The 26,171-nt window shown below is 43.3% G+C and overlaps 1 protein-coding gene across 2 annotated transcripts in view; it reads left to right on the top strand.

Annotated features, from left to right (window-relative positions):
- LOC120548036 (protein kinase C epsilon type-like) overlaps positions 1-26,171 on the top strand; it is a 121,431-nt gene that overhangs the window by 50,820 nt on the left and 44,440 nt on the right. For both annotated transcript variants that reach the window (XR_005637132.1, XM_039783969.1), the window contains exons 3-10: positions 2,883-3,051; positions 7,744-7,778; positions 7,921-8,009; positions 8,778-8,910; positions 9,812-9,954; positions 11,469-11,565; positions 11,679-11,947; positions 12,924-13,097. Coding sequence is in view for 1 of the 2 variants with exons in the window: in XM_039783969.1 (XP_039639903.1) it covers positions 2,883-3,051; positions 7,744-7,778; positions 7,921-8,009; positions 8,778-8,910; positions 9,812-9,954; positions 11,469-11,565; positions 11,679-11,947; positions 12,924-13,097 (1,109 nt within the window). In the remaining variant the exon portion in view is untranslated. The remainder of the gene's footprint in view (positions 1-2,882; positions 3,052-7,743; positions 7,779-7,920; positions 8,010-8,777; positions 8,911-9,811; positions 9,955-11,468; positions 11,566-11,678; positions 11,948-12,923; positions 13,098-26,171) is intronic.

The raw sequence follows: 26,171 nt of genomic DNA, 5'->3' as shown, positions 1-26,171 counted from the left end.
ACACTTTTTAAGTTGCACAATCTCCACCTCCAACGTTTTCAAAAGACAATGGACACCATTCCGCACAAAATATGACCGTATAAGTTATCTGAACTTAAAATAAATATAAACTATAATATAGTAATTCTGCAAAATTCTGCAATTGTGTGTTTTTTTTGGGGGGGGGGGGGGTCTCGCCCCGGGGTGTAATTCAGTGTAGAACGGCCACTGAAGCCAACATAAGGGTTAAATAGGTGACAACTAATGGATTGATCTCTGGAGCTCTAGTATCAGTTGAATCTCATTGCCCCTGACTAATTGTCTCCCGTCCATTGATCCGTCCACCACTTGGTTCCAGGACATGATGTCTCCACAGCCAATGGCATTGAGTATGTTTAGTCCTTCCATGCGTAGGACTGTTAAGTCTTTTAAAAGAGTCCTGCTAATAAAGGTTAAGATGCACTCACTGCAGTTCTGTTACCGTGTCACCGTTTCACTTTTGGGGGCTGTGACGAGGACATCGGAGAGGAACGGCACGTCTATCACAGACTCTCGCCACTGCACCCTCCCCAGTGGACGACGCTAAGCCGAACCCTGTTGCTAGGCAGCAGTCGTCAGTTGCTAGGTGATGGTGATGGTAATGGCATATAGCAAAAGGGGCTGGAAGAGTGCGAGTGAGGACAGGGAGAGAGGAATGTACAGCGTGTCCTAGAGGTGTAACGGTTTGCCTGAGGGTGGTGCCAGAGGAAAGATGGAGGGAGCGTTTACGATAGGAAGAGTTTATCCTGTGGTGGGACACACACACACACACACACACACAAATACCCACAGTCGCTTTTAAAAATGAAATGAAAAACAATAAGGAAAAGCTGGATTAGAGCTGCAGTGACGAATCGATTAACCGATTAGTTGACTACCATTAAATTAAACACCAACTATTTTGATTTGATTTGTCTTCTTACTCACACGTAATATCCATTACCTTCTTACAGTTTTTTCCAACTGCTTACACACAAAATCTTTCTTATGTCACACGATTTTTGAAACCTCTCACTCAAAGTGCAAAACTACACAGCAAATCTCCAAAACCATAAGCTATTTCTCAGCCTTTCACTCAGTTTTCAATTGCATAAAACACTTTTTTCAAAACATTAAACACAATTCTCTACCTAAGACACAAAAATCTAACAAGAAGTGACTTGCTATCCATTTCTAAACACAACCAATCAAAATGCTACACTTATTTACCAGGGCACACACACACACTCCTCACATGTGCAAACACATTATGTCATAACTGAACACTAACCAATCATTGCTTTAGTATAGGCCTATACAGAGGCCAAAGGTCAGATTACCTGTTTGGAACAATGGATGCCAACAATAGACAGAGAGCAAGAGGAGGAGGAGGGAGAGACAGGGGATAACAACGAGGAGGAGGAGGAGGAGGAGGGAAGAAGAGTAAGAAGGAGAGCCATTTCTGATGAGATCAGGGGGAGAAGCCCATCTTGAGTAGCTTTACAGTGGCGTCCATACTGCATGCAACTATCTAATGACTATTTCAGCATTACAAATCAATCAGACTTTGTTGTGCACAAAGTGCATACAATTCTGTCCCCATACACACACAGCGCACAAAACACTCACAACACACACACACACACACACACACACACACACACACACACACACACACACACACACACACACACACACATATTCTTTATTCTAAAAATGATACCTTTGGTTTACATATGTTTATACTTTTTTTTCTTGTTTCATGCTACTGTATACAACACTGGGCTACTCTTACAGACGTAATGTTTTGCCCAATACATATTTTGTGTTTTACTGTAACATTACATTGTTTTTTACAGTGCACTTTTCAACCACTTTCAGCAGACTACTTTCTCTCTAGAACATTGTAGATATAAGCCTATGAAAGACAAAAGAGCTTTAGATTTAGAACAACAGTGTGTACATGGTATATCCAAAAATGTACTATTATGAAAAAAGTGTTTGCCATTTGATGCAAATGCTTCATTTTGAGATGTGTTTATGGTATTTTGAATGCAGTGTTTCATTTTGAAGGAGATGTGAGGCATTTTGCATTTTGTGTGTGCAGTTTTGGGAATTGTGTGTAGAGTTTTGAAAAAAGGAGACATAGTTTTGAAAACGTGTGTAAGCAGTTGGAAAAAACTGTAACATGACTCTCTCTCACTTTCTCGCTAAAGGGAGTGTGTGTGTGTGTGTAATTAACACAGTGTTAGGCAGTAATTGAAATCGGTGCCGCTCCGTTAGGGGAACCCTCTGTAGTAATTAAACACAAGCAGGAGAGACAAAGTGAGACACAGAGACTGACTGTGTGATAATGTGTCCCTTAATGGACAGCCTCAGTCACTTTCAGCCACGCCGTGCCATCGCCATCTGGCGGTTACACGGTGCAAGTGCAGATTTTGTGACGGTTCATTGACTCACCAACAATGTGAACACCAAATACTGCTTATAATGTTTAGCCCATTTATCTCATTGAGGATTCTTCAACTTCCAGCACCAATATTTAAAAAATGAACAGTAGAAAGCCTGTATTATTATACATTTTAAGATGAAATAAATATCAGTATTTCAGTGCAGTTCATGCACAGATTGGTTAGATTACTGGGCCTATTTCAGAAGTTTCAAAATTCTTGACAATCCCATTTTGCAGCAGTACAATTGAAGTGAGATGAGCAAACAGAGAAATTTACCTTTTTAGAAACAGATATATAGCATAATAAGAAGTTGGGAAAAAAGGTAACAAAAATTGCAATATATCGCAGAATAATGCAATGTTTTGTAATTTGTAATTTGCCTGTGTGTGTGTGTGTGTGTGTGTGTGTGTGTGTGTGTGTGTGTGCGTGCAGCTCCAGTGGGCTCTGCCGAGAATGAGGAGCGCGTGTTTCGGCAGCGGATGCGTCCCAGGAAGCGGCAGGGTGCCGTCCGCCGGAGGGTCCACCAGGTCAACGGACACAAGTTCATGGCCACCTACCTGAGACAGCCCACCTACTGCTCCCACTGCCGGGACTTCATCTGGTGAGGACTCACACCCGTATGATAAAGGATATCTATGCACACACACACACACACACACACACACACACACACACACACACACACACACACACACACACACACACACACACACACACACTGCTTCCACTGCCGGGACTTCATCTGGTGAGAACACACACACCCGTATAATAAAGGATATCAATGCACACACACACACACACACACACACACACACACACACACACACACACACACACACACACACACACACACACTGCTCCCACTGCTGGGACTTCATCTGGTGAGGACACACACCCGTATAATAAAGGATATCTATGCACACACACACACACACACACACACACACACTGCTCCCACTGCTGGGACTTCATCTGGTGAGGACACACCCGTATAATAAAGGATATCTATGCAAACACACACACACACACACACACACACATACACACACACGCACACACTACACAGAGCATGTCACACTTTGTTGTCAAAGATCAATCTAAAGGGATCCAGTATGCAGACATACTGTACCCACAGGCAGTGTATTTCATTTAGTTTAGTTTAGTTTATTCACACGTCATCATCATATCATTAAGTCACAATTTTCTAAAGGTACAATGTTCATATGCAAGACGTCCAAAATGGGAAACCCCAAATAAGCTACTAAAAGCTTTTCGGAGGGGGCCTATTAACATTGAACATACAACAGAGAATATACAGACACTAAAATTCACAATAGACACAAAGTGTGCCAGATTGGAACAAGCTCTCACAATCTGTAATTTAACCCTTTGAATGAGCTGAAATATCACAATATCATTTTATTTACATGCACTTGAGGGCTAGTGTTTTTTAAGACGTCATATACATAAAACAAATTGTATTTCAATGATCAGGTTAAACTGGTTAACACCCCTAGATTGTTGCAGGATAATCCTCATTTAATTCCAAAAGCACCGCTCAGGCTGCAGCATGTGCATAAAAACGTTCTCTGATTTTCCTTCCTTAAGCTGATTTCTCCCAAAAACCTGCCGTCTCGTTTCCACGTGAACCCAGTGGATGCTGTGAAGTGCGCAGTCATAAACAAAGCCAGCTGTGTTTGTTTCCATCTCCAACAAAGTGTGTTAGCGCCGCTCACATGGAAAGCATGTGGCCTCGGCGCTCTGAAAGAGAACATTTGATGTGTGATCAGAATCACTGGAGAAAAACGGCGGTTTGTTAGATTCCTCGAGTGCTCAGGCTTTCTGAGGTGAAGGACCAAAAACACCGCACCGTTCAGAGGAACACATTTATGAAATGTGCCATTACAGAGTAAAATTGTACAATTGTACATCAGGGTTTCTGCGGGTCTGAAAGTCTAAAATTTCAAACTCAGTATTGTGTGCTAGGCCAGTGCCCATATTATGAAAAAATCACTTTTTCTGGGATTTGGGGTGTTCTTTTGTGTCTCTGGTGCTTCCACACACATACAAACTTTGAAAAAAATCCATCCATGCTGTTTTGAGTGAGATACGGTTTCTGATGTGTCCTGCTTTCAGTCTCCTAGTGAGCTGTTCAAAATCGGCTCGGACTGTGACGTCACAGTCCGAAATGAGCTGGCTAGCCACAACCGTTAGCTCGTTAGCATGCTAACCTTTAGCATTAGCATGCTAACGCTAATGCTAACGCTAGCATGCTACGTCATTCTCAATAGCAAAGCACTGCTACAACACACACAAGTTCACCATAATCTACAAAAGAACTACTTACATGTGTGCCCTCATTTAGAAGTCTCCCAGCTGATCCTGCCTTGTAACTGACCAAAGTTGGAGAAACAGGCTTTCTTTTACTGTCTCTAAAGTTAGCTAGCTGACATGATCTACATCTGAACTACTGAGCATGTGCGAGTGCAATAGAAATAAGTTACAGAAGAAGAAGAAGAAAAGAGGTCTCACTCTGTAGCTAAAACAGAAACCAGGTGAAAAGAGGATCTGCAGCAGTGAGAGAGAGCTGTGCAGTACAACAACAATATGGTGTTTTTTGAAAATTAAACCATGTAAACCTATTCTGGTACAACCTTAAAATACAGTTATGAACCTGAAAATGAGCATAATATGGGCACTTTAAATACTTTTAAACAGGTCTTAATTTCCCTACGTCCATTAAACGTTGCCTCTTATGTTCATTGAAATGCTACTGCAGCGCTTCAGAATGCCAATTATTCAGCTATGGGGAAGTGCGAGTTTGACGATACTTGGCTTGAAAAAACAGAATTTAGGGCTTGGTCAAAGCCAGCTGCTAACAATGTTTTTGAAGCCTACTGCTTCTTATTCAGGAAAGCAATTAAACTGGGATCGTTGGGTGTACAGGCGCTGGAGTCTCATGCTAAAAGTGAGAAACATCTAACTGCGAGTACATTTGTGACTCTGCGTTTCCTTCTTTTTCTTTTGATGTTGTGATATAGGTCTCACATTTCATTCATAATAGTCTGAGAAAGTCTTACAGCCGAGACACACCAACCAGACGGCTGACCGTCGACAGAAAAGCCAGTGGAATGATCAGTCGGGTCCCCGAGGTCCAAAAAACTGCCTCGGAACACACTGAGGCGACACCGACTTGAGAAACGTAATACGTCTCCATAGCAGCAGGCGGCGCTACTCTGTATTGTTGCCCAAGAAATGAAAACCGGCAGCTGATTGGACGAACGAGTCACGTGGATTTGTTTTCTCCGGAAATTCAAAGCCACTGTCATGGCGGCTCGTTCAGAATACGATCTCATATTGTACTAAAATAGTTCACTGAAACATGTTTCTGAAAACATTTTAAGAGAGAAATAGGCCGTGCAGTTGCTGAATCTGTCTTCATTTCAGCTCAACAAAGGTCAGTTTAAAAGATTTTCGTCAGATTTTGAGAGACTCTAGTCACGCTCATCCCGCTCGCCATTTCCGGGTGAGTCCCGACTGCCCTGCCGGCGACTGAACATGTCAGGTCGGCCAAAATGAACGCCGACAGCCCCCCAGACTGACGACGGCACGGGACACACCGAACAGACTCGAGTCACCGACCTCGCCAGACTGTCCAACGGCCGATTATCGGCTTGGTGTTTCTCAGGCTTAAAATGTGACTTGAGAAACCCTGTACATAGAATTAGCTAACAGGGTTAGCTCCTATTTTCTACCGGGGCGCGTCGGCGCTGCGTTCCGGAGGCGTCGCGACCCTCGCAAGCAATTGTAGCCATTCAAGTCAATGCTTGATATTCCACCAGCCGTGCCGTGGTGCGTCATAGAAGCGGCTCTCCGCTAAAGATAAGCGCCAGGTCTATTTTCATGCAAGCTGCAGGGTGTTCAGACTAGAGCCCGACTGATATATCGGCGGGCCAATATCATCGGCCGATATTAGGCTATCGGCATTCATAATGGCCGATAAATGATTTTTATTTTTATTTTTTTATATTCATTTATCAGAATCATTTATAATGGCAAATAAATGATTCAGATAAATGAATATTTAAAAAATAAAATAAAACGGACGAAACGTGTTGGCGTTGCATAGTTTGTCCACCAGAAGGCGCTCTACAACCTCCCTGTTGGTAACACTCTTTGATTTTTTTGTTATTGTGTTTTTGTTCAAAGGACTTTAAGTTTCATATCTTTTTATAAAGAGTTTTTATACATTTTATTTATCAGAACTTTAATATATTTGGATGTTCCTCTGTTCTGTTGTGACAATAAAACAAAAAAGCCTTTTTTAACATCGAAGTTAGGGGACTACAGATGAAAAATAGCCTTTTGGCTAATTCTGGCTTTTTTAACCCATGGAAATCATGTGTTTTATTAATTTGCACTGTCCCCTTTCATAAATAAACTAAACTCAAACTCATTAGTTATATATTAATATTTTCAAACTGCATTATCATATTTTAGTGAGGACTCATAAATAACTACAAATAACTAATGTTAGGGAAATCTGTTTATGTTTTGTTACGCTTTTCTGGATTATTTTTTTTTTAAATATACATCGGCCGATATATTGGAATATTGAATTTTTAAATCACCAAATATTTGTATCGATATCGGCCTTAAAAATCCTTTATTGGTCGGGCTCTAGTTCAGACAGCCGGGCAGGAAGTGAAACAGCGAGAGAATCCTGTCCATTTACCAAAAGACACCCCCCAATATTATATATATATATATATATATATATATATATATATATATATATATTATATGTCTCCTTTACAACACGGACTATGAGAGATTTATCTTGGAGGTGGAAAAACATAATAAAAACAATCAGGACAACTCCAGAAAAGAGAAGGCATGGAGGTTAACTGTAGGAGTGCCTGGAGTGGAAGGTAGATACGAGCTTAATAAACACGGGATTGTCCTGTAAAGTACTACAGAGAGACTATATAATCTGCGAGTCGGGCAGCAAGACGCTCCGGGAACAACATCGGAACGCAGCTGGAACGCAGCACCGGTGGAAAATCAGGGTTGAGGACATTGAATCAAAAGCACAATGGATCTTTAGTAATAAATGAAACACATTTGCTGTCTATCTCTTGTCATATCTTACAAAACCCTCCCTTCCTAACCAGGACATAAAACACAGCTCTAAAAGCCAATATACATACAGTATATCTTGATTATGGGTATTCTAACAGTTTCATGTGATTCATGCTGAGGTTCACGTTCTGTCTCTTTCTCTCACTTCCAGGGGTGTCTTAGGAAAGCAGGGCTACCAGTGTCAAGGTAGGATGGTGTCAACACATTCCTGCAGTCCAATGTGTCTAAATCCTCATTTATGTTTGTCAAGATTATCAACCAGAGGCACTTAAAACACATCAAATCCTCTTCTAAATGTGTAACTTATGTCCGCGTGTTCCTCCTGCAGTGTGTACCTGTGTGGTCCATAAGCGCTGCCATGAGCTGATCATTACCAAGTGTGCAGGGATGAAGAAGCAGGAGGACACAGTGGAGGAGGTACCGATCTACCATCTACAGGCTGCTTTTATTAGATGAAAGGAGAAATCCGGCGCAAAATGAACCTAGGGGTTAATAACACGTGTTCTCTGGGATGTGTTTGCATGCTAATCGAATATGACCAGTTTTATCGCAAACCGCTAGAAGGTTGAAAAAAGTAACAAAAATGTTGGTAAAAACCTTCAAAATACTTGGAAAAAAATCGACAAAATCATTGAAAAAAGTGACAGACAACTTGGGGAAATGAGTGTGCAAAAATGTCAGGAAAGACTTAAACAAAAATTGTGAAAAGTGACAAAACAGCGGCGAACAAAGTGTCAAAAAAGAACAACAAAACGTTGAAAGAAAAAGTTTTTATTAAAATGTTGACCCAGAAAAACTAAAAGTTGCACAGTCGACGGGAAGACAACACGAGGGTCAGTAACCAAAAAAAAGAAACGTTGTCAGTAATGGTAGAGGGAACTAGAGCTGCGAGGATTAATCAATTCATCGCCAACTAGTTTGATAATCGAGTCATTTTTCGAGAACAAGATTCTCTGATTCCAGCTTGTTAAACGTGAATATTTTCTAGTTTCTTCACTCCTCGGTAACAGCAACAATTCACTGATTAATCGAGAAAATAATCGACAGATTAATCGACAATGAAAATTGTGGTTCGTCGCAGCCCCAGAGGGAACAACATTCACATTTTCCACACGTTTCCCGCCAGCTCAGACCTCCAGACTCCTGCAGCTTTGTCTCACTGTCCTCTTTGTGCCTCTCTTACAGCCGCTCGGCTCTCAGAGGTTCAGTGTCAACGTGCCGCACAAGTTCAGCATCCACAACTTTAAAGTTCTCACCTTCTGCGACCACTGCGGCTCTCTGCTCTGGGGCCTGCTGCGACAGGGACTCCAGTGCAAAGGTACGGACCGCTCAGCTTTCATCCGTGCAATGCTTTGGGTCACGAAAAGTGTAGACGAACTAGGGCTGCACCATATGAGGAAAATATGCGATACGCGATAACGTGTTTGAATATCGCGATAACGATATTACCTGCGATAAACAAACAGATATTAAGAGTGTGCTCTGTTCTGCCTTTCTGTTGCTTTCAGTATTCTTTTAAAATACAACACATTTGCTTGTTGAATTTAAAACGAATAATCATTTCTAACGTTCTTTTATTGAACAAATTGAACATTGACTTGACAATGACAGGCACTGCTAAAACTGAATGACATATACATTTTAAAGTGCAGTTGTCAACTGAGATTTTCTTTCAACCAACACAAAAAATCCCGTAGTGTCTGTCGCGATGTGTCGCAACCTTTCGCGGTATCTCTATTGCGCCAGTTGATATTGCGATGACGATTAAAAAAAACAATATATTGTGCAGCCCTAAGACAAACATACTCAGGTCTTTATCATCCCTATCCCAATGGAAGGCCTTTGTAAATAACCCACGTAACTCCTAATATTATTTTACCTTTTGTATTTTTTTCTGTTGATTTGATGTTTTTCTTTCCGCTTTCTTTTCTTTTCAGTATTTTAACTTATATTTATTTTTAATTGGATTATACAATGGAGAATGCCCAGATGAAGTCCTTCTGAGGGGTTTTTGCATCTCTCCATCACATCTTTTATTGATTATGTGTATATCTATCTGTAGTGTTTGTATAAGTGTAAACCAATAAACTAAACTATACTAATCCTACCTGGTGTGCACTTCACTTGAGCTGGACAAAAGAAAAACTCATTCTAGTGTTTGTTCTAGTGTTCTGAACCTGTGTGTGCATTCTAACTCTGTCTTTGTGCGTGTGTCTCAGTGTGTAAAGTGAACGTACACCGGCGCTGTGAGAGTAACGTAGCTCCTAACTGCGGCGTGGACGCCAGAGGAATCGCTAAAGTCCTCTCTGACCTCGGAGTCACGCCAGACAAGATCTCCAACAGCGCCCAGAGACGGAAAAAGGTGAGAAAGTCAACTGGCCGGCTGTACATCCACACTACTGGCGTTTGCATTTCCAAGCGGCGTTTTGAGACAAAAGTGATCTCCGTCTCCTCAACAAGAGCGCCAGTAGCAGAACTCATCTCCGCCCACCAGTGTTGTAGGACTCGAGATCGGTCTTGGTCTTAAGACCGGTCTCAAGACCACTTTTTGAAGGTCTCGCCTCGGAATCAGCCGTATTTTTACTCGGTCACGTACCGGTCATGCATGTATCTGCGATTTTTGACCGTAGGAAGTGCTGCTATATTCTATTAGTGTCCACTGCTAACTGTAGTAGCTACATCTTGGCTGCCAATTTGTTAAAATTTCCCCAATTTCGGGTCGCATTCCTGCTGAAACATGTCCGATGGTTCAGAAGCCTTTATCTGCGTTTTTGATGGTAGAAAGTGCTGCTTCGTTCCGTTACAATCTAACGTTAGCCGAGTGCTAGATATTAAGTAGCTGCATGCTAACGCAAGATAGCTGTAATCTTGGCAGCCAATGCGGGTCATTTCTCCCCAATTTTGGGTCACTTTACTGTAGTATTTGGTTTAAATGCCTTTTTTGGTGATTTTGGCAGTGGCTCCAGCTAGTGAAACAACAGCGGAGGCTGCGGAGGCTGCGGAGCGCAGATTCCAGGAAACACTCTGGCCAATCAGAGCAGACTGGGCTTTTTCGGAATGGGGGCCTTAACGAGAGTGTCTCATACAGAGGGTGAATACAGGTAGCCTCGTGAGACCGTCCTGATCTCGCGAGCTCCAGTTTTCCACTCGCAGATCAGTCTGGCATCTTGAGATAGAGAAAATTTGGAGCCGTTCACCAAAACGACCGACCAATCAGCGTTGGTTTTGAGGCGGGTTTAGGTGTGACGCAACAAGAAGCAACGCATGCAAATCCGACCTGATCTAGACACATTTTCAGACAGCGGTAGCCCTAATTCTGTTAGCCGCTCGCTAATGCTTTTTCCTCTTGGATCCTTCTTTTGGAATATGGACCAGGAACCTGAAATGGTGCCTTTTATTCGTAAATTCTCGTCACACAAACGGCAAATCCTTTACCGACATGTTGCTAGCTTGCTGAGCTAACGAGCTATGCTTTGCCTGCAGCAGCAGGGGTAGCCTGGCTTGTGGTTGTATTTTCGTCGTCGCTCTGTTAGTACGTCATACGCTTCGTTGATCTGATTGGTTGATTTGGCCCGTCTATCACCAACATAGGTGGTGATAGACTGGTGGTTTATCCAATCAGCTAACCAGGATTTTCGCCCCCTTCCCAAAAGTTCTCCAACGGAAAGTTCCCAGATGGATATGCCGAGCAAATGCAAAGCGATCCATCTGGTGGAGTCAGGTTAGAATACAGGCGCAGTAGCCATGGGCAGTATGAGAAAAACAAAGTGTTTTTTGAACATTAAAGCATGTAATCATGTTCTAGTACAATAAGTGTATATGTAAATAAATAAGTATTATCCTGAAAATGCTATATAATAGTTCCCCTTTAAACAGCTTCCCCAGGGTCAGGATCCGCAGCAGCCGTTATCAGAGACGCCTAAGACAGAAGAGGATCGCTCAAGGTCCGCCCCCACCTCACCGTGTGACCAGGGTAGTACAAGTCCTCCCCCATGACACATAAACTCAAAACAAGCATGAAACTAACAACCCAAAAAGGAACAAATCACACCAGAACTCATCTTCTCTTTCTCTGTGTCCGTCCAGACGTGAAGGAGCTGGAGAACATCCGGAAGGCTCTGTCGCTGGACCACCGCGGAGCGGAGCACAAAACGCACCCGCTCTCCTCCGCCACGCCTGTCGCCGCGGTAACGGGCGACGGCGACGAGGCCGGGCGAGTCGGCAGCGTCGGAGTGGAGGGCGAGAAGGGGCGGGAGAACGGTGACGTCAAAGGTCCCGCCGCGCCGCAAATCAAGAGGATGAATCTGCACGACTTTGTGTTCATCAAAGTTCTGGGCAAAGGAAGCTTCGGAAAGGTACAGGGTTTTTCTGGCTCAGAATGGGCCTTTTGGGGGGTGGAGGGGGGGTGGACCATGCACGGCAGTAAGCATGGTGGGTCTGCGTACAGTAAAGGCAATGAGTCTGTGTTATCATATACAATATCTCACAAAGGTGAGTACACCCCTCACATTTTAGTAAATATTTCATTCTATCTTTTAATGGGACATCACTGAAGAAATTACCCTTTGCTACAATGTAAAGTATTAAGTGTACAGCTTGTTTAACAGTGTAAATGTGCTGTCCCCTCAACATAACTCAACACACAGCCATTTATGTCTAAACTGCTGGCAACAAAAGTGAGTCCACCCCTATGTTAAATTCCCATAGAGGCAGGCAGATTTTTATTTTGAAAGGCCAGTTATTTCATGGATCCAGGATACTATGCATCCTGATAAAGTTCCCTTTAAAGAAACCCAGCGGTTTAGACATTAATGGCTGTGTGTTGAGTTATTCTGAGGGTACAGCACATTTACACTGTTATACAAGCTGTACACTTAATACTTTACATTGTAGCAAAGGGTAATTTCTTCAGTGTAGTCCCATTAAAAGATAGAATGAAATATTTACTAAAATGTGAGGGGTGTACTCACTGTTGTGAGATACTGTATATACCCAAAATTTAATCTAAATAATAATTTTTTTTTTTGTTGTATGGGTTCTATACAACGTACATCCATGTTATTTTTGGGCAATTTGGTTGAAAGAAACCCATATTTTCTGATATTAAAAACAGGTCAAATTTGACACAACACAAGGGTTAATCGAATCGTATCGTGGCAGACTTTGTGATATCAGTAAATATTGTATCGTTGTCCAAAAAATTGATATAACGTCGTATCGTGATAAAACGTGGGATTTAACACCCCTGATGATGAGGGAGAGAGCCTTGATGGACAATAGTCTCTCAAACGTGTGTGTGTGTGTGTGTGTGTGTGTGTGTGTTGTGAGCAGGTGATGCTGGCGGAGCTGAAGGGCAGCGACGAGGTCTACGCCGTCAAAGTGCTGAAGAAAGACGTGATCCTGCAGGACGACGACGTGGACTGCACTATGACCGAGAAACGGATCCTGGCCCTGGCCAGAAAACACCCCTACCTGACACAGCTCTTCTGCTGCTTCCAGACTAAAGTAGGAACACACACACACACACACACACACACACACACACACACACACACACACACACACACACACACACACACACACACACCAGCTGGTCCCACCCAATCAAACATGAATAACATTTCCTGAGTGTAATTACAAATGTACAGATACTGGCTCCCCACTGCTGACACACATACATACGTACACACACACACACACACACACACACACACACACACACACACACACACACACTTAGACTCACTTGCAGACATATGTTGCACCTCCAGGGTGCACCAGCAGACCACATTTTGAATCTGTAGCCTCCAATTGTTGTGACTTTAAATTCAAGTAAGTTTTGAATGCAGGACTTTGTTATGTAATGAAGTATTTTCAGTGTCGTCTTAGTACTTTTACTTAAGTAAAGGATCTGAATACTTCCTCCACCACTGACTACAAAACAAATCACGATTAATCGAACATTTTACCTCCATTACGATTAATGAATGTTTTATTTTATTTTATTTTTTTCAGCCCTCATAGTTCACTGACACGGTTTGTACTGTAAATAGGCTCAGCTATTAAAGGTGGGGTCATGTAATGAAAAGAGTGCGTGTCTTATCTTTGTGATTTTTAAAACAATTAAGAAACACACACGGACGAACTATGTAACAAACACACTTGAAATCAAAAGCACACAAGTTGCTTGAAATCAAAACGTCTTACGAAAAAGTCACATTTTACAATGTCAAAATCAAGTTTCCTTGTTTAAAGGTTCCGAATTTTCGGTTTTGGTTACTTTTTCAGGGACAAACTGTCCTCAGTTCAGCATCCGTGTGCTGTACCTGTTGACTACAGCGCTGCAGTCCACCGAGGCTCAGTGTTTTGAGAGCGGGAACAGTTTCCAGGGAGCGTTTTAAACACCCGAGTCATTAGTAAGGCGTCTGCTGTCAGCTCGGAGAATGACCTTTATTTTCCCTCCCTCCAGTCCCTCTTTCACACTCGGCTCTCCTCTCGTCGTCTCCGCTCCTCGGCTAATTTGTCCATCCTTTACAGTAAGTGGACAATGACAGACGGACGCACAAAGGGCACCCGTGGGTGGGACGCAGACAGCTCCTCCAGGCCGCCGAATGTTTTGTCTATCCTGTGTTACACAAGTGTTCCTGTCGCGAAGCATATATAGAGGCTGTGTACATGTACTTGTGTGTGTTTGTGTTTTGTGTGTGTGTGTGTGTGTGTGTGTGTGTGTGTGTGTTGGGACACTGCACGGCTGTGTACTTTTTCCAGTTTTTCCAGACGACTTGCTGAAGGAACAGCTCCTTTCACTGCAGCTTGAGCCTGACGGTGCAGAGGACGCCCCACAGGTGGTAACTGTTATCAGAAAGGCCTCAACAAAAGACGAGCTGCACAAGCCCCAACATTTAACTGGAGACGCCTTTGAGGTTAACTTTGAAGGAGACTGGGGGGCTAGGGTAGTCTCGCATTGCCAGACCCTTCTCCACAGCGCTGCGGAGGAGGGTCTGGCTAGGGTAGTCTCGCATTGCCAGACCCTCCTCCACACAGCATTCTGGGATGGGAGGAAAACGTGCTCTGGTTCATTGGCATTTCTTTAAACCAATCACAATCGTCTTGGGCGGCGCTAGCAAAATAGCCTCGGGGAGGAACTTGTTTTGGTGGAACGTGTGTACGTTTTGAAGGTTGTTTTAGTCGTGCGAGAGAAAGCTCAGATTGGACAGATAGTCTAGCTAGCTGTCTGGATTTACCCTGCGGAGATCTGCGGAGCAGTTAACCATAGTCCTCATGAATCCACCGGAGTTTAGGACACCAACACAAAGAAAGCGCAAGGTGACAGACATCTGGCCCAAAATGAGGGACATCCTGTTTTAAAAGAACTCCCTGTGAGCCAAAACCCCAGATTTCAGTCCGTTCTAAACGCTTTCAACAGTTTTCTACTCTCGTTCCATTATGACATCATACCGGGCCTAGGCCTATATATGGGTTCTACATATGGTCATCTGCTCCAGGCAGGTTACTGCTGTGTTTACCTATACATATTTACACACACTGCTGAATGTAGCCACATGCTAACGCCAGGGAAACATGTAATCTTGGCTACTGATGTTAATTTCTCCCTAATTCCAGATCACATTCCTGCTGGAACATGTCCGGTTGTGTCTATTTTTGTTTAGAAGCCTTTATCGGTGATTTGTGACGCTACAGAATAGGGCTGCTATGATCTGTTACAGTCCACTGCTAACCGCATGTAGCTACATGCTAACTCCAGAGAAACCGGTAATCTTGGTTTTGCTGATGTTGTTAATTTCGGATCCCATTCCTGCTGGGACACGTCAGGTTGTGTGGTATTTGGCTTAGAAGCCTCTGTTGGTGATTATTCACGGTGTGAAGTCTTGCCATATACAGTACACCGCCGCAGCGGCAGCAGCACAGAGACAGCGCCAAGCACCGACACTGGAGATCCGGAAACTGACAAATCCGAGCAGCAGCGAGTCAGGCGGGCAGTGAATCCCCTGAGCCTGCGCTTATTGGTTTGTAGACGGAGTAGAGACTCTGTTTGCGTCCTCAACGCACGCTGGTTTCAAACAGAGCTCTGGCACCTGGGTTATTGAAAGCACACCTGTTGTTACCACCGGAAAACAGGCGTCAACCTGGACCAAAATCCTAATCATAACAACTCCAAGATGTGTCCAAAAGGAACTGTCTCAAAAATATCCTCAATTGTGGCTCTTTGAATGTTGGCAAAACAGTCGAACACTTCTCAACTCATGCTAGCTTGTTTCTTTTGAAAAGCAAATCATTGGCCAATGGGATGAGATACTTTACCTGCTTCCAATGCCAATCTATTTAAAAAAACAGATTTTAGGCCTTTATTTCTGACAGGACAGCTTAGACATGATAGGGGAGAGAGAGAGAGAGAGGGGGAATGACGTGCAGCAAAGGGCCACAGGTCGGAGTCGGACCCCATGGCTGCTGCATAGAGGACTGAGCCTCTTTATGTGGGCGTGCACTCTACCAGGTGAGCTAACCAGGCGCCCAAGACTTTTCTTTCTTGGTTCCTGTGATGCCAGTATTGCCAGGTGGATTTAAAAATCCACCTGCCAAAGTGGCTGGTGGTCAAAAAAGTTAACTTCACCCCCTGGGTACGTACATTATTAGACAAACGTCTAAAGGCCGATGTTTTCCTGTGGCGGGTCAGTAGGAGTCGGAGATGTCAGGGAGGAGCAGTCCGAGTGCAGGACGTTGTGTTAGCTGCGTCTTTTGTTTATTTTCTCAGGCTGTTCTGGAAAGCTCGAGTCTAATGACGGCGTCTCCCGTTCAATTTATTTATTCCTGTTATTTTCCCTCCGAGGCAAACACAAACATGTGCAGGGTGGACGGATGAGAGCGCCACGGAGGAGAACAGAGGCAGCAAGGCACGAGTTTTTGTGACATTTGTATTGTTTCTTTCTTTTTTTCTTCATTAGGGAAATTAGACAGGCTGTCTGATGCATAAACAGCCACAATCACACACAAACACACACACACACACACACTCTGGCAGTCAGGGGAGATTGGGAGTGTGTTTTTTGGACAAAACAAAGGGATTGTGGCTCTTATGTAACTGCTGTGATTGTTATCAGGGACATGATGTGTATTCCATATGCTGTGGGACCCCACCCTCATCACTCCCACCCGCCCGACTCTACTTAGATGGAACACACACTTGACCTGGACTCGATGTGATTGCAATAAGCAAAACCCACATATGCATTCTGTATATGGAATATAATCTCTCTCTCTCTCTCTCTCTCTCTCTCTCTCTCTATCTTTCTCTCTCTCTCACACACACACACACACATACACACACAAACACACACACACACACACACAGCTTCACAGTGGCGTCACACTCCCTCTTATGTAACGGTGTGTTCCACTCGGCCTGTCGCCACGCTGATCCACATCGCCTCACCATGCTAATGAATAAGCTCATTTGACCACCATGACAGCACAGTGTGAGACTGAATTCAGCTGCCGTAGGTAGGGAAAGAGGTCGATTATGGTGTTGGTTTTCAACCTCTGCAGGAAGGGTTTATGTTTTTAAAGTAGTTATATCTCATATACTATAAAATGCTGCTTGTACAATCCTAGAATCCTTGGTGCTGTCTAAAAATGACTCTTAAGCCCCGTTAACGCCATAGAGTGTACATATGCAGCACGGTGGCTCAGTGGTTAGCACTGTGGCCTCAAAGCAACAAGGTCCTGGGTTCAAATCTGTATGGAGTTTGTTCTCCCCAGGGGTTAAATTGGGATTTGTAATGTTAGGAGGGTCTGGGGGTATTCCCCTCCCGGGAAAAAACAATTGAAAAATAAACCATTTAAATGGCACTGAGAGTTTTGGGCAAAGAAATGGAGAAATTGAGTCTTACATGATATGTGCAAAACTGCAAGGTTAAGAGCCTATACTTTGCATTGTTGTAGCCTAGTATCATCAAGGTATTAGGGCATTTAGCATTTACATTACTGTTAATCAGTCATCACTTGATTACACATTGTATTACCTTGTTATGATATAAGAAGGTGTGCCAAACATAATGTGCCACATGAAGAGACAGTGCAGCATATGACAGTAGCAACAGCTGAGAAGATTTGGGTCTGTGGTGACCAGGTCCACCTCACACAAACTTCCTTCTCCCATTCTCTCTCTTTACTACAACACACACACGCACACACACACGCGGCACCGAGTGGGGCTCTCCGATGCTCGGAGGCAGCTCCACTCCACCTTCTTTCTCATTCCCTCCTTCGTTCATCCGCTCCCCCTTTCATTTCACTGAGAGGCCCCTAAATGGCTATTTAACTGTACCTGCCACACAGCAGTCTGTGTTGGGACATGTTGGCTCCTCAGTCGGAAGGCACTTTAGTACACAAACATATACATAAAAACTATGATGAACCTGGTGGTCATGTCAAAAAGTGACAAAAATGTCCAAAAATGTGACCACAGAGTGACAAAAATGTCCAAAAAGCAATTAGAATGTCAAAAAAAGAGGCAAAAACATTGAAATAAGACAACCAACTAGATCGTGTGATTATGTTTACTTTTAAAACACACATTCCTTTAAAATATATATTTATATATATATTTCATGAAATACTTACATTTTAGAAAAGCAATATGAAAAATATGCAACACACTGTTGCAGTGGAGTTGCTGCTTTTAGATTTTAATGGGATATATTCCTTTTATTGTTCACTGTGCATTCCTTTCATTATTATTTTATATTTTATTTATTATAATAATCATATTTTTTCAATTAGATTCATACCTTATTTTTCCAAGTACCTCTGTCTCTGAACATGACTATACTTAAAAAAAAAAAAAACAGTCTCAGTACTTTGTTTGACCTATGTCCTACCTACACCCGCCCCCCTCCCTCCCTCCCCCCCTCCCTCCTGTTCTTCTTAATCGACTGTGGGATCGCAGTCGTTCCCCTATCGGCCTAATTACCGCCAAGAAATGTAAATAACATTATACAACAGTAGCGCCCGGCTCCATTCTGCTCGGCAGAGCGGGGAAGTAAAGGCAGGGGAAGAAGTGAATGAGGAAATGGAGAGAGAGAAAGAGAGAAGAGATGCAGCGTGATTAGAGAAAAACAGGGACATCTGGTTTTAGACTGCAGATTGTCAATATTTGTGTTTTGAACAGCGTGAAGGGAGGATGATAAACGGCAAGGAAGGAGGTGGGGGGAGGGGGGGTTGTAAGAAGTGAGTGAAGTAAGGAACAGGACAGATTACAGAGGAAGAGTGAGAGTGGTTTTTAATGAGCTGTAATTGGTGAACATCAGAGGCAGCAGAAACAAGCCAGGTACATTAATGAACCTTTGTTCTCTCGTGCTCAGGACAGAGTGAGACAGATGGAGTGATGAGGGAAGATGAGGGGGGCAGATAGAGAGGAAGGCAGACACAGGGAGCCATGCTGTCAGCAGGGTCATACAGACGAGGCAGACGGCTGAAAGCCGTGGTGGAGGGCCAACCTGCAAACCCTAACCACCGATTTTCCAACGGCGCTGCGTTCCGGCTGCGTTCCGGTGTTGTTCCGTCCTCCGCCACGCGCCAAACCACACCGGGAGCGTCTCAGAAAGGGGAGCGTCTTACTGCCCGACTCGCAGATTATATAGTCTCTCTGTAGTACTTTACAGGACAATCCCGTGTTTATTAAGCTCGTATCTACCTTCCACTCCAGGCACTCCTATAGTTAAACTCCATGTCTTCTCTTTTCTGGAGTTGTCGTTATAAAAAAAAATATGTTTTTCCACCTCCAAGATGAATTTCTCATATTCTGTGGTGTAAGGGAGACACATACGATATTGCTCGCGGGGGTTTCGACGCGCCCGGAACGCAGCGCATACGCCCCCAGTGGAAAATAGGGCTGAGGCTGCGTTCAGACTGCCCTGTAATAACGCAGGTCTTTCCATTAATTTAGAATGGGGGTAGGGCATTTATGCTGTTGGGGGGGGGGTGGGGGGAGAGGATCTTAGGGGGGACACGCAAAAAAACGCAGCGGGCCAGTGGCGACAAGTTAAGACCGACTCAACTTTTGGAGAAACGCAACCCCAAATCACGGTGCGGTGGCCAGTCGTGTAACCGGAGATCAGACTTGTCAGAGTGGTTTGAGGTTTTAAAACACAATGGAGTGTACAAAACGGAACCCAAGCTCTGGACTGCCCCGAAGTTTGTGTAACAGCTGAATGTTTCCTGCAACAACAAAGCACTCGCTACGTCTCGCTCGTCTCTTTACTTTCTCTCTCAGTCCTGTGAAACAAAGCTGCCTTCAAGTGCGGTCGGAAACGTCAAGATCTATAAGCGATCTGACGGAAAACCAGTCATTGTGAAATAGAAAGTCTACTTGTGCTTTGTCGGTGGGGTTTAAGAACACAACAGGACGTCACACAAATGGGCCTTTCATTCACACTCCTCCTCAGCTCAGAGTTCAGGGTTTTTGTACTTAGTCTGAGCTCCAGTAATGGTCAGCATATGTCTCTTCTGATGCCAGCTCGCTGTTATCTCCTTACCAGCACAACTGTGTGTGTGTGTGTGTGTGTGTGTGTGTGTGTGTGTGTGTGTGTGTGTGTGTGTGTGTGTGTGTGTGTGTGTGTGTGTGTGCGTGTGTTCTCGTTTGACCATATTCGTGGGGTCCAAAAACCGGGAATACAGTATACTTGTGGGGTCTGGACAGCTTTGTGGGGACCAAAATGCTGGACCCCACAAGTTTGAAGGGCTGTTTGAGGGTTAAGACTTGGTTTTATGATTAGGGATAGAATTAGGTTAAGGTTAGGGTTAGGGTTAGGGTTAAGGTTAGGCATTTAGTTGTGATGGTTAAGGTTAGGGTAAGGGACTAGGGAATGCATTATGTCAATGACGGGTCCCCACAAAGATAGTGAAACGCAAATTTGTGTGTGTGTGTGTGTGTGTGTGTCTGTGTGTCTGTGTGTGTTGTACTACCTTCAAAATGAGAGCATTTTTTGAAAGAGCTTGTTGGAGAGTTGAAGTTAGAAAAACATTGCGGCCATTGTACACCCGACCATTAACCCTCACCTCAACAGTAACAGACCACAAGAGGTCACATGTCAGGAACACGAGCCGTAAACATATATTTTAGGTCTTAAGAGTTGAACAATTGACCAGTGTTGTAGTTTTTCTGGACACAAAGTCACATATTACGAAACAAACTTTAATACGTAACTGAAAGTGTGCTTAAAAAGTAGAACAATAAGACCTTTGTAAATAGGTTTTATTTTTGTTCTTAAAGGTACATATTAAACATGAGTAATCACCTTCAGAAAAGATAAAAGACTATAAACTGTAACATAAAATTAAGACCAAACGAAAGCTGATAAAAGGCTCCATCCGTCTCCCTATCTCCACCTATCCCAGCGCGTTATATCCTCCATTCATGTCTTCCTCCCTCCATCCAACTCTCCATCCATCCTGCGGTGCTGCTGACACTCAATCTCTATCCACGCAGTCAAGACATAAATTACAACAACTACACATGACTATCTTCTACCTCCTTTCTGCTCTTTAAAGTGTGTCTCACACACACACACACACACACACAATCTGCACAATACACTTGATCATTGCTTTATAAGGACCTGACTTTTCCTGGAAGTCTGTTTCTCATGAAACTAATCAAGTCCAACTCTTATTTTCTTTGACTAATGAAATCCAAGTGTCCTGCTCATTTGTTTTTACGGGAACGAAGAGTAAGAAGATATTCTGTGGGAGGACCAGCAGCCCACAGCACGCATTTAACTCCTGTCAGCCATCGTGAGCAACGCCAGTGAGGGTCAATTTAGCATGCGAGAACAATGAACACACACGCACATGCACACACACACACACACCCACACACACACACACCAACACACACACACAGACACACACACACACATATACACACATACACACAGAGTGTAGGCACCTGCAGGTGGGCGAGCCAAATATGTGTCAGTCTTGAGCAGCGGAGAGTTTCTCTTTTCAAACCTACAGTCATTAATACACAGTGTGTCTGCCAGTCCTGGGATGCAGTTCAGGCACACACACACACACACACCCTTTGGTAATTTTATACGTTAAGGCATTGGTTTCTCAAACTTTTTTTCAATAATATATAATAATTTGACCAGCACAAAACATGTTCGGTAGGGGAAAAAGGCCTATATGAAGAGGCATAAAACAGCCAGTGTCAGTGATTTACTACACAACAACATTGTAACTAAAAAAACATGTAAATGCTAGATTTCAAATGTTTAGAATCACTAAATATATTCATTATTATAGAGTAAAATTATTGTATGAGTCATGCTCAACTGATATTTTTTTTAACGAACATTTTTTTTAAATCTCACGTACCGCCTGCAGTACTCCAAAGTACCCCTAGGGGTACGTGTACCCCCATTTGAGAAACACTGTGATACTTCTGCTGTTGCAAGGGGTACTTGGAAAGACTGTGGAGCAGCTCAACTAATTTGAAAATAGATACAAGTAATGACTTAAAGGGGTGATAGAATGCAAAACCGATTTTATCTTGTCATAGTTGAATAATGACAGTTTAGTGGGTAACTAGCACATACATAGAACCTCTAAATCCCATTGACACCTCTTTTCTCTACAAATCTCACAATTTGAAACTGCCTCTGAAAACGGGCGAATCTCAACAAGCCCCATAGTTGACGTCAACTATGGGGCTCCTCCTCATTTGGCTCTAGTCTCTCTCTTTCTCACGCCCCAACATTTGCATAGGCTACACAACTGACCTGAGATCAGTTAGTCTTCAGACTCTAGGTTGGGCAGATCTCAGAAATTGTATACATTGTTCATATGCTATTTTACCATTCAATTCACTTCTGAGACTTTTTTATGCGAGAAATCAACAATGTAGAGGTCAAATATGGGCCATTTTACAAAAATGTATGTCTAATTGCAAATTTTGTCCGACTGTGTGTCGGAGTTCAGCGGCAAGTGCTGCCTGTGTAGCTGCCTCGCCGCCTGCCCTGCCTTCCTTCACAGAACCCGGCCTGCTGTGAGCTCGATTGAGCTCCGTCAAGGCTGGCAGCCCACGGCACTTCAGCTCCAGGGCCTGCAGTTCCCCTCTTCTTAATGCCAGGTGTGTGTGTGTGAGTGAGAGTTCGGTCAGAGAGCTTGTTACGCCAGCAATCTCTTACCACAGATTCCAGTTAATCTTAAAATGTGTGTAATTATAAGCAAACGATTGGGGAAATAAACGCCGCTTGTCCGCGAGTCTCATTGATAGAGCCTGCGGCTGGATGGAGCTCTATCAATGAGAGCTAGCTAGCTAGCCTCCTCTTAGAATTCCTCTGGAATTCACAAAAATTAATTAACTTGAAATCGGACACCATTGTTAGCTATATAACACCTTTAGATAGATGTTGTATAAGTGGCGTGATGAAATTCAAACTGTAAATATACTGGAATTACGCTGAAAATGAAGCTAACTATCCGTGATTTGTAGCTACACATAGTTAGGATTGAAGGGACAGTTGCAGCTAACGAAACACCTAGTCTTCACAAATATTCATTAACTTGAAATCGGACACCGTTGTTAGCTTTATAAGACCTTTAGTTAGATGTTGTATAAGTGGCGTGACGAAATTCAAACTGTAAATATACTTGAATTACGCCGAAAATGAAGCTAACTATCCGTGATTTGTAGCTAGCTACACATAGCTAGGATTGAAGGGACAGTCGCAGCTAACGAAACACCTAGTCTTCACAAATATTTATTAACTTGAAATCGGACACCGTTATTAGCTTTATAAGACATATAGTTAGATGTTGTATAAGTGGCGTGACGTGTGAAACATGTGGTAAGAGATTGCTTGTGTAACAAGCTCGCTGACCGCGCTCTCACTCTCACACAACGGGCCATTTAGCTAGCAGGAAGAGGGGAGTTGAAGGCCCTGGAGCTCTGTCAGGGCAGCGGTGTTGGTAGTCCCTGCTGTGGGCTGCCAGCCGTGACGGAGCTCCAAGTACCTCATAGCAGGCCGGGGTCTGTGAAGGAAGGCAGGCCGGGCGGCGAGGCAGCACTGGCAGCTGAACTCCGACACACAGTCTTACCAAATTTGCAATTAGCCATCAATTTTCGTAAAACGGCCCATATTTGAGCTTTATATAGTTGATTTCTCACAAAAAAAAAGTCTCAGAAGTGAATTTAATAACGAAATAGCCCGATAAACAATGTATAACTTTGCAGTGTCTGAAATATGAGACCTGCTGTCGAGTCTCCCATGTGTTTCTATGTAGTTTGCTCAAACCAATCAGTGCGTAGCTCATTCGGAATATTCATTAGCATACCATATTTGGAAGAAAAGCTCTTGTTCCAAATAGAGCCATATTCACAGGGTAGTTAAGGGCCTAATAAAATAGCATTCGGGCAATTTTCAGCTCAACCAATGTTACATACCCCATTAGGAGACCTTGAGGAACAGTGTAAAATACCCTATATAATCATTCTATCACCCCTTTAACAGTTCAAATGAGTTGCTAAAGGGTTGAAATTGTTAGCTAAAGGTAATGATTAAAAGGTACAAGAGTTTTTTGGGGATTATTGCGGGCAAAGATCCTTGATTATGCGGCACGTTTTCTTAAAAAATGCGATGGAATATGCGGGGTATTTATGCAATTTTATGCGATGAAATTGCGGGAATTTGCTAAAATTGCGAGAACTTGCAAAAATTGTGGTTTGATGAAAAGGAGAAAAAAAAGTGATTCCCCCAGAACCCTGCTTTTCAATGTTCACGTCGCGTAATTACGTCACTTCATAATGTTCCCATGGCAACAGGGGGAAATGTCAGTCCGTAGGGAGTCGGTTTGGGAACCGGAGGGTCACTGGTTCAAGTCTCCGTACGGACTGAAATACGGAGTGTGGGCTGGTAGCTGGAGAGGTGCCAGTTCACCTCCTGGGCACTGCCAAGGTGCCCTTGAGCAAGGCACCGAACCCCAACCCCCGTGCCTGTTCAGCAGTCGCAGCCCCCTCACTCTGTGTGTAGTGTGTGATAACAACAGAGTGTAATTGTAATTTTCCCATTGGGGATCAATAAAGAGTATAAATTATAAATAAATAATTTGTATGCATACATTAGCTGCCATTTTCATCAAACCGCAAGTTTTTGCAAGTTCCCGCACTTTCATTTAATAAAATTGCATAAATATCCCGCATATTCCATCGCATTTTTTAAGAAAACGTGCCGCATAATCAAGGATTTTTGCCTGCAACAATCACAACAAAACTCTGCATTTCTCAGGAAGGACTGATTTACATCCGCTGTATACAGCGTAGACACGTGGATAGCTCAAAATGGCAATTTGGCTTTAGGAAAGTGGCGTGTATGTTTACGCAAAGTCATGATGCCACGTTGGAATTATTTCTGTGCGTGATTACATTTTCCTGTATCGCGGCTGTCTTTTTTTGCGAAGCAGGTTTTAAGCAGCGGCTTTGCTCCACCGTAATGCAAACAACACAACGTGTGCGCCGACGCTTTAAATCAGCAAGTAAATGGAAGCTCGGGGTGCTCCAAACGTCTCTAATAAGCAGACTGAAGTCCCTTTTCTTTTTTTCTCATTTGGAGGCGGTTTTAGTCATGAAAAAAAGGTTCTTGACATTACAGCGCACATTCTGCACGTTCTGGACGCCATGCAGATTCATAGAGAGAGTGAGCATTAGGACACAGGCTTAATTTAACTGCACTGCACTGTTTATTTGTTTTTTTTAAGGACAAGCATTCTTGATCTGGTTCCAGGGCCACACAATACACACTGTCCCCCCAATTACAATCATATCCTGCTGCTATCATCAGCGGGAAAAAAAGAAAGAAAAAGTCCTGCCTTCCTCTTAAAGGCAGAGTCCGCAAAATACATACACGACGCCAAAGTGATTTCTCCATCTGGACAGTTACTGCAGCAGCATGTACAAGGGAAGCGGTGTGATGTAGCTCGCATCGAGCATTAGGAGAAGAGTGATCAGACAGTGTGAAGATCTGAATCAACCCACAGAGTGGAAACAGAACCGGGCTCCAGGGTTCTGTTGAGTGAAATCACTGAGGGCATCTTTACTGGGACTGCTCTGTGTGGTAATGACTAGCAGCCAAGCGCTAATGGCTCGTAACGTTCCGGGGAAAATAGGGCAGCAATTGACGTTTCTTTTTTTTTTGTTTTTTTTTTGTACACGGACAAAAGTTCAAACCCCACTTGTTCTTTTTTCTTTTTTTTTTTCTTTTTTGTTCCCAGTTTGACTGATTTTGATGAGTGTATTTACTTCATGAAGGGAGTTCATGTTGTCGCTGAGGAGATGGCGTCCGTGACATGCAGATATTTGTTCTTACACATGGCAGATTTGAAGATGAATTAGGTTTATTTACTCAAGTACATTTATGTAACCTTTATTTTTAAAATGGGATTGTATCCTCATGGTGAAGGGAGACTGTATTCAGGAGGATTATACAACACAGTACCAAGATTAGAATAGGATAAAAACACAAGTTCTGGTGCTTTACTTCAGTATTTCCATTTTAGTTG

Source organism: Perca fluviatilis, chromosome 19 (genome assembly GCF_010015445.1).
Source record: "Perca fluviatilis chromosome 19, GENO_Pfluv_1.0, whole genome shotgun sequence".
Lineage (NCBI taxonomy): Eukaryota > Metazoa > Chordata > Actinopteri > Perciformes > Percidae > Perca > Perca fluviatilis.
This window is presented reverse-complemented; position numbering and strand designations above follow the sequence as displayed.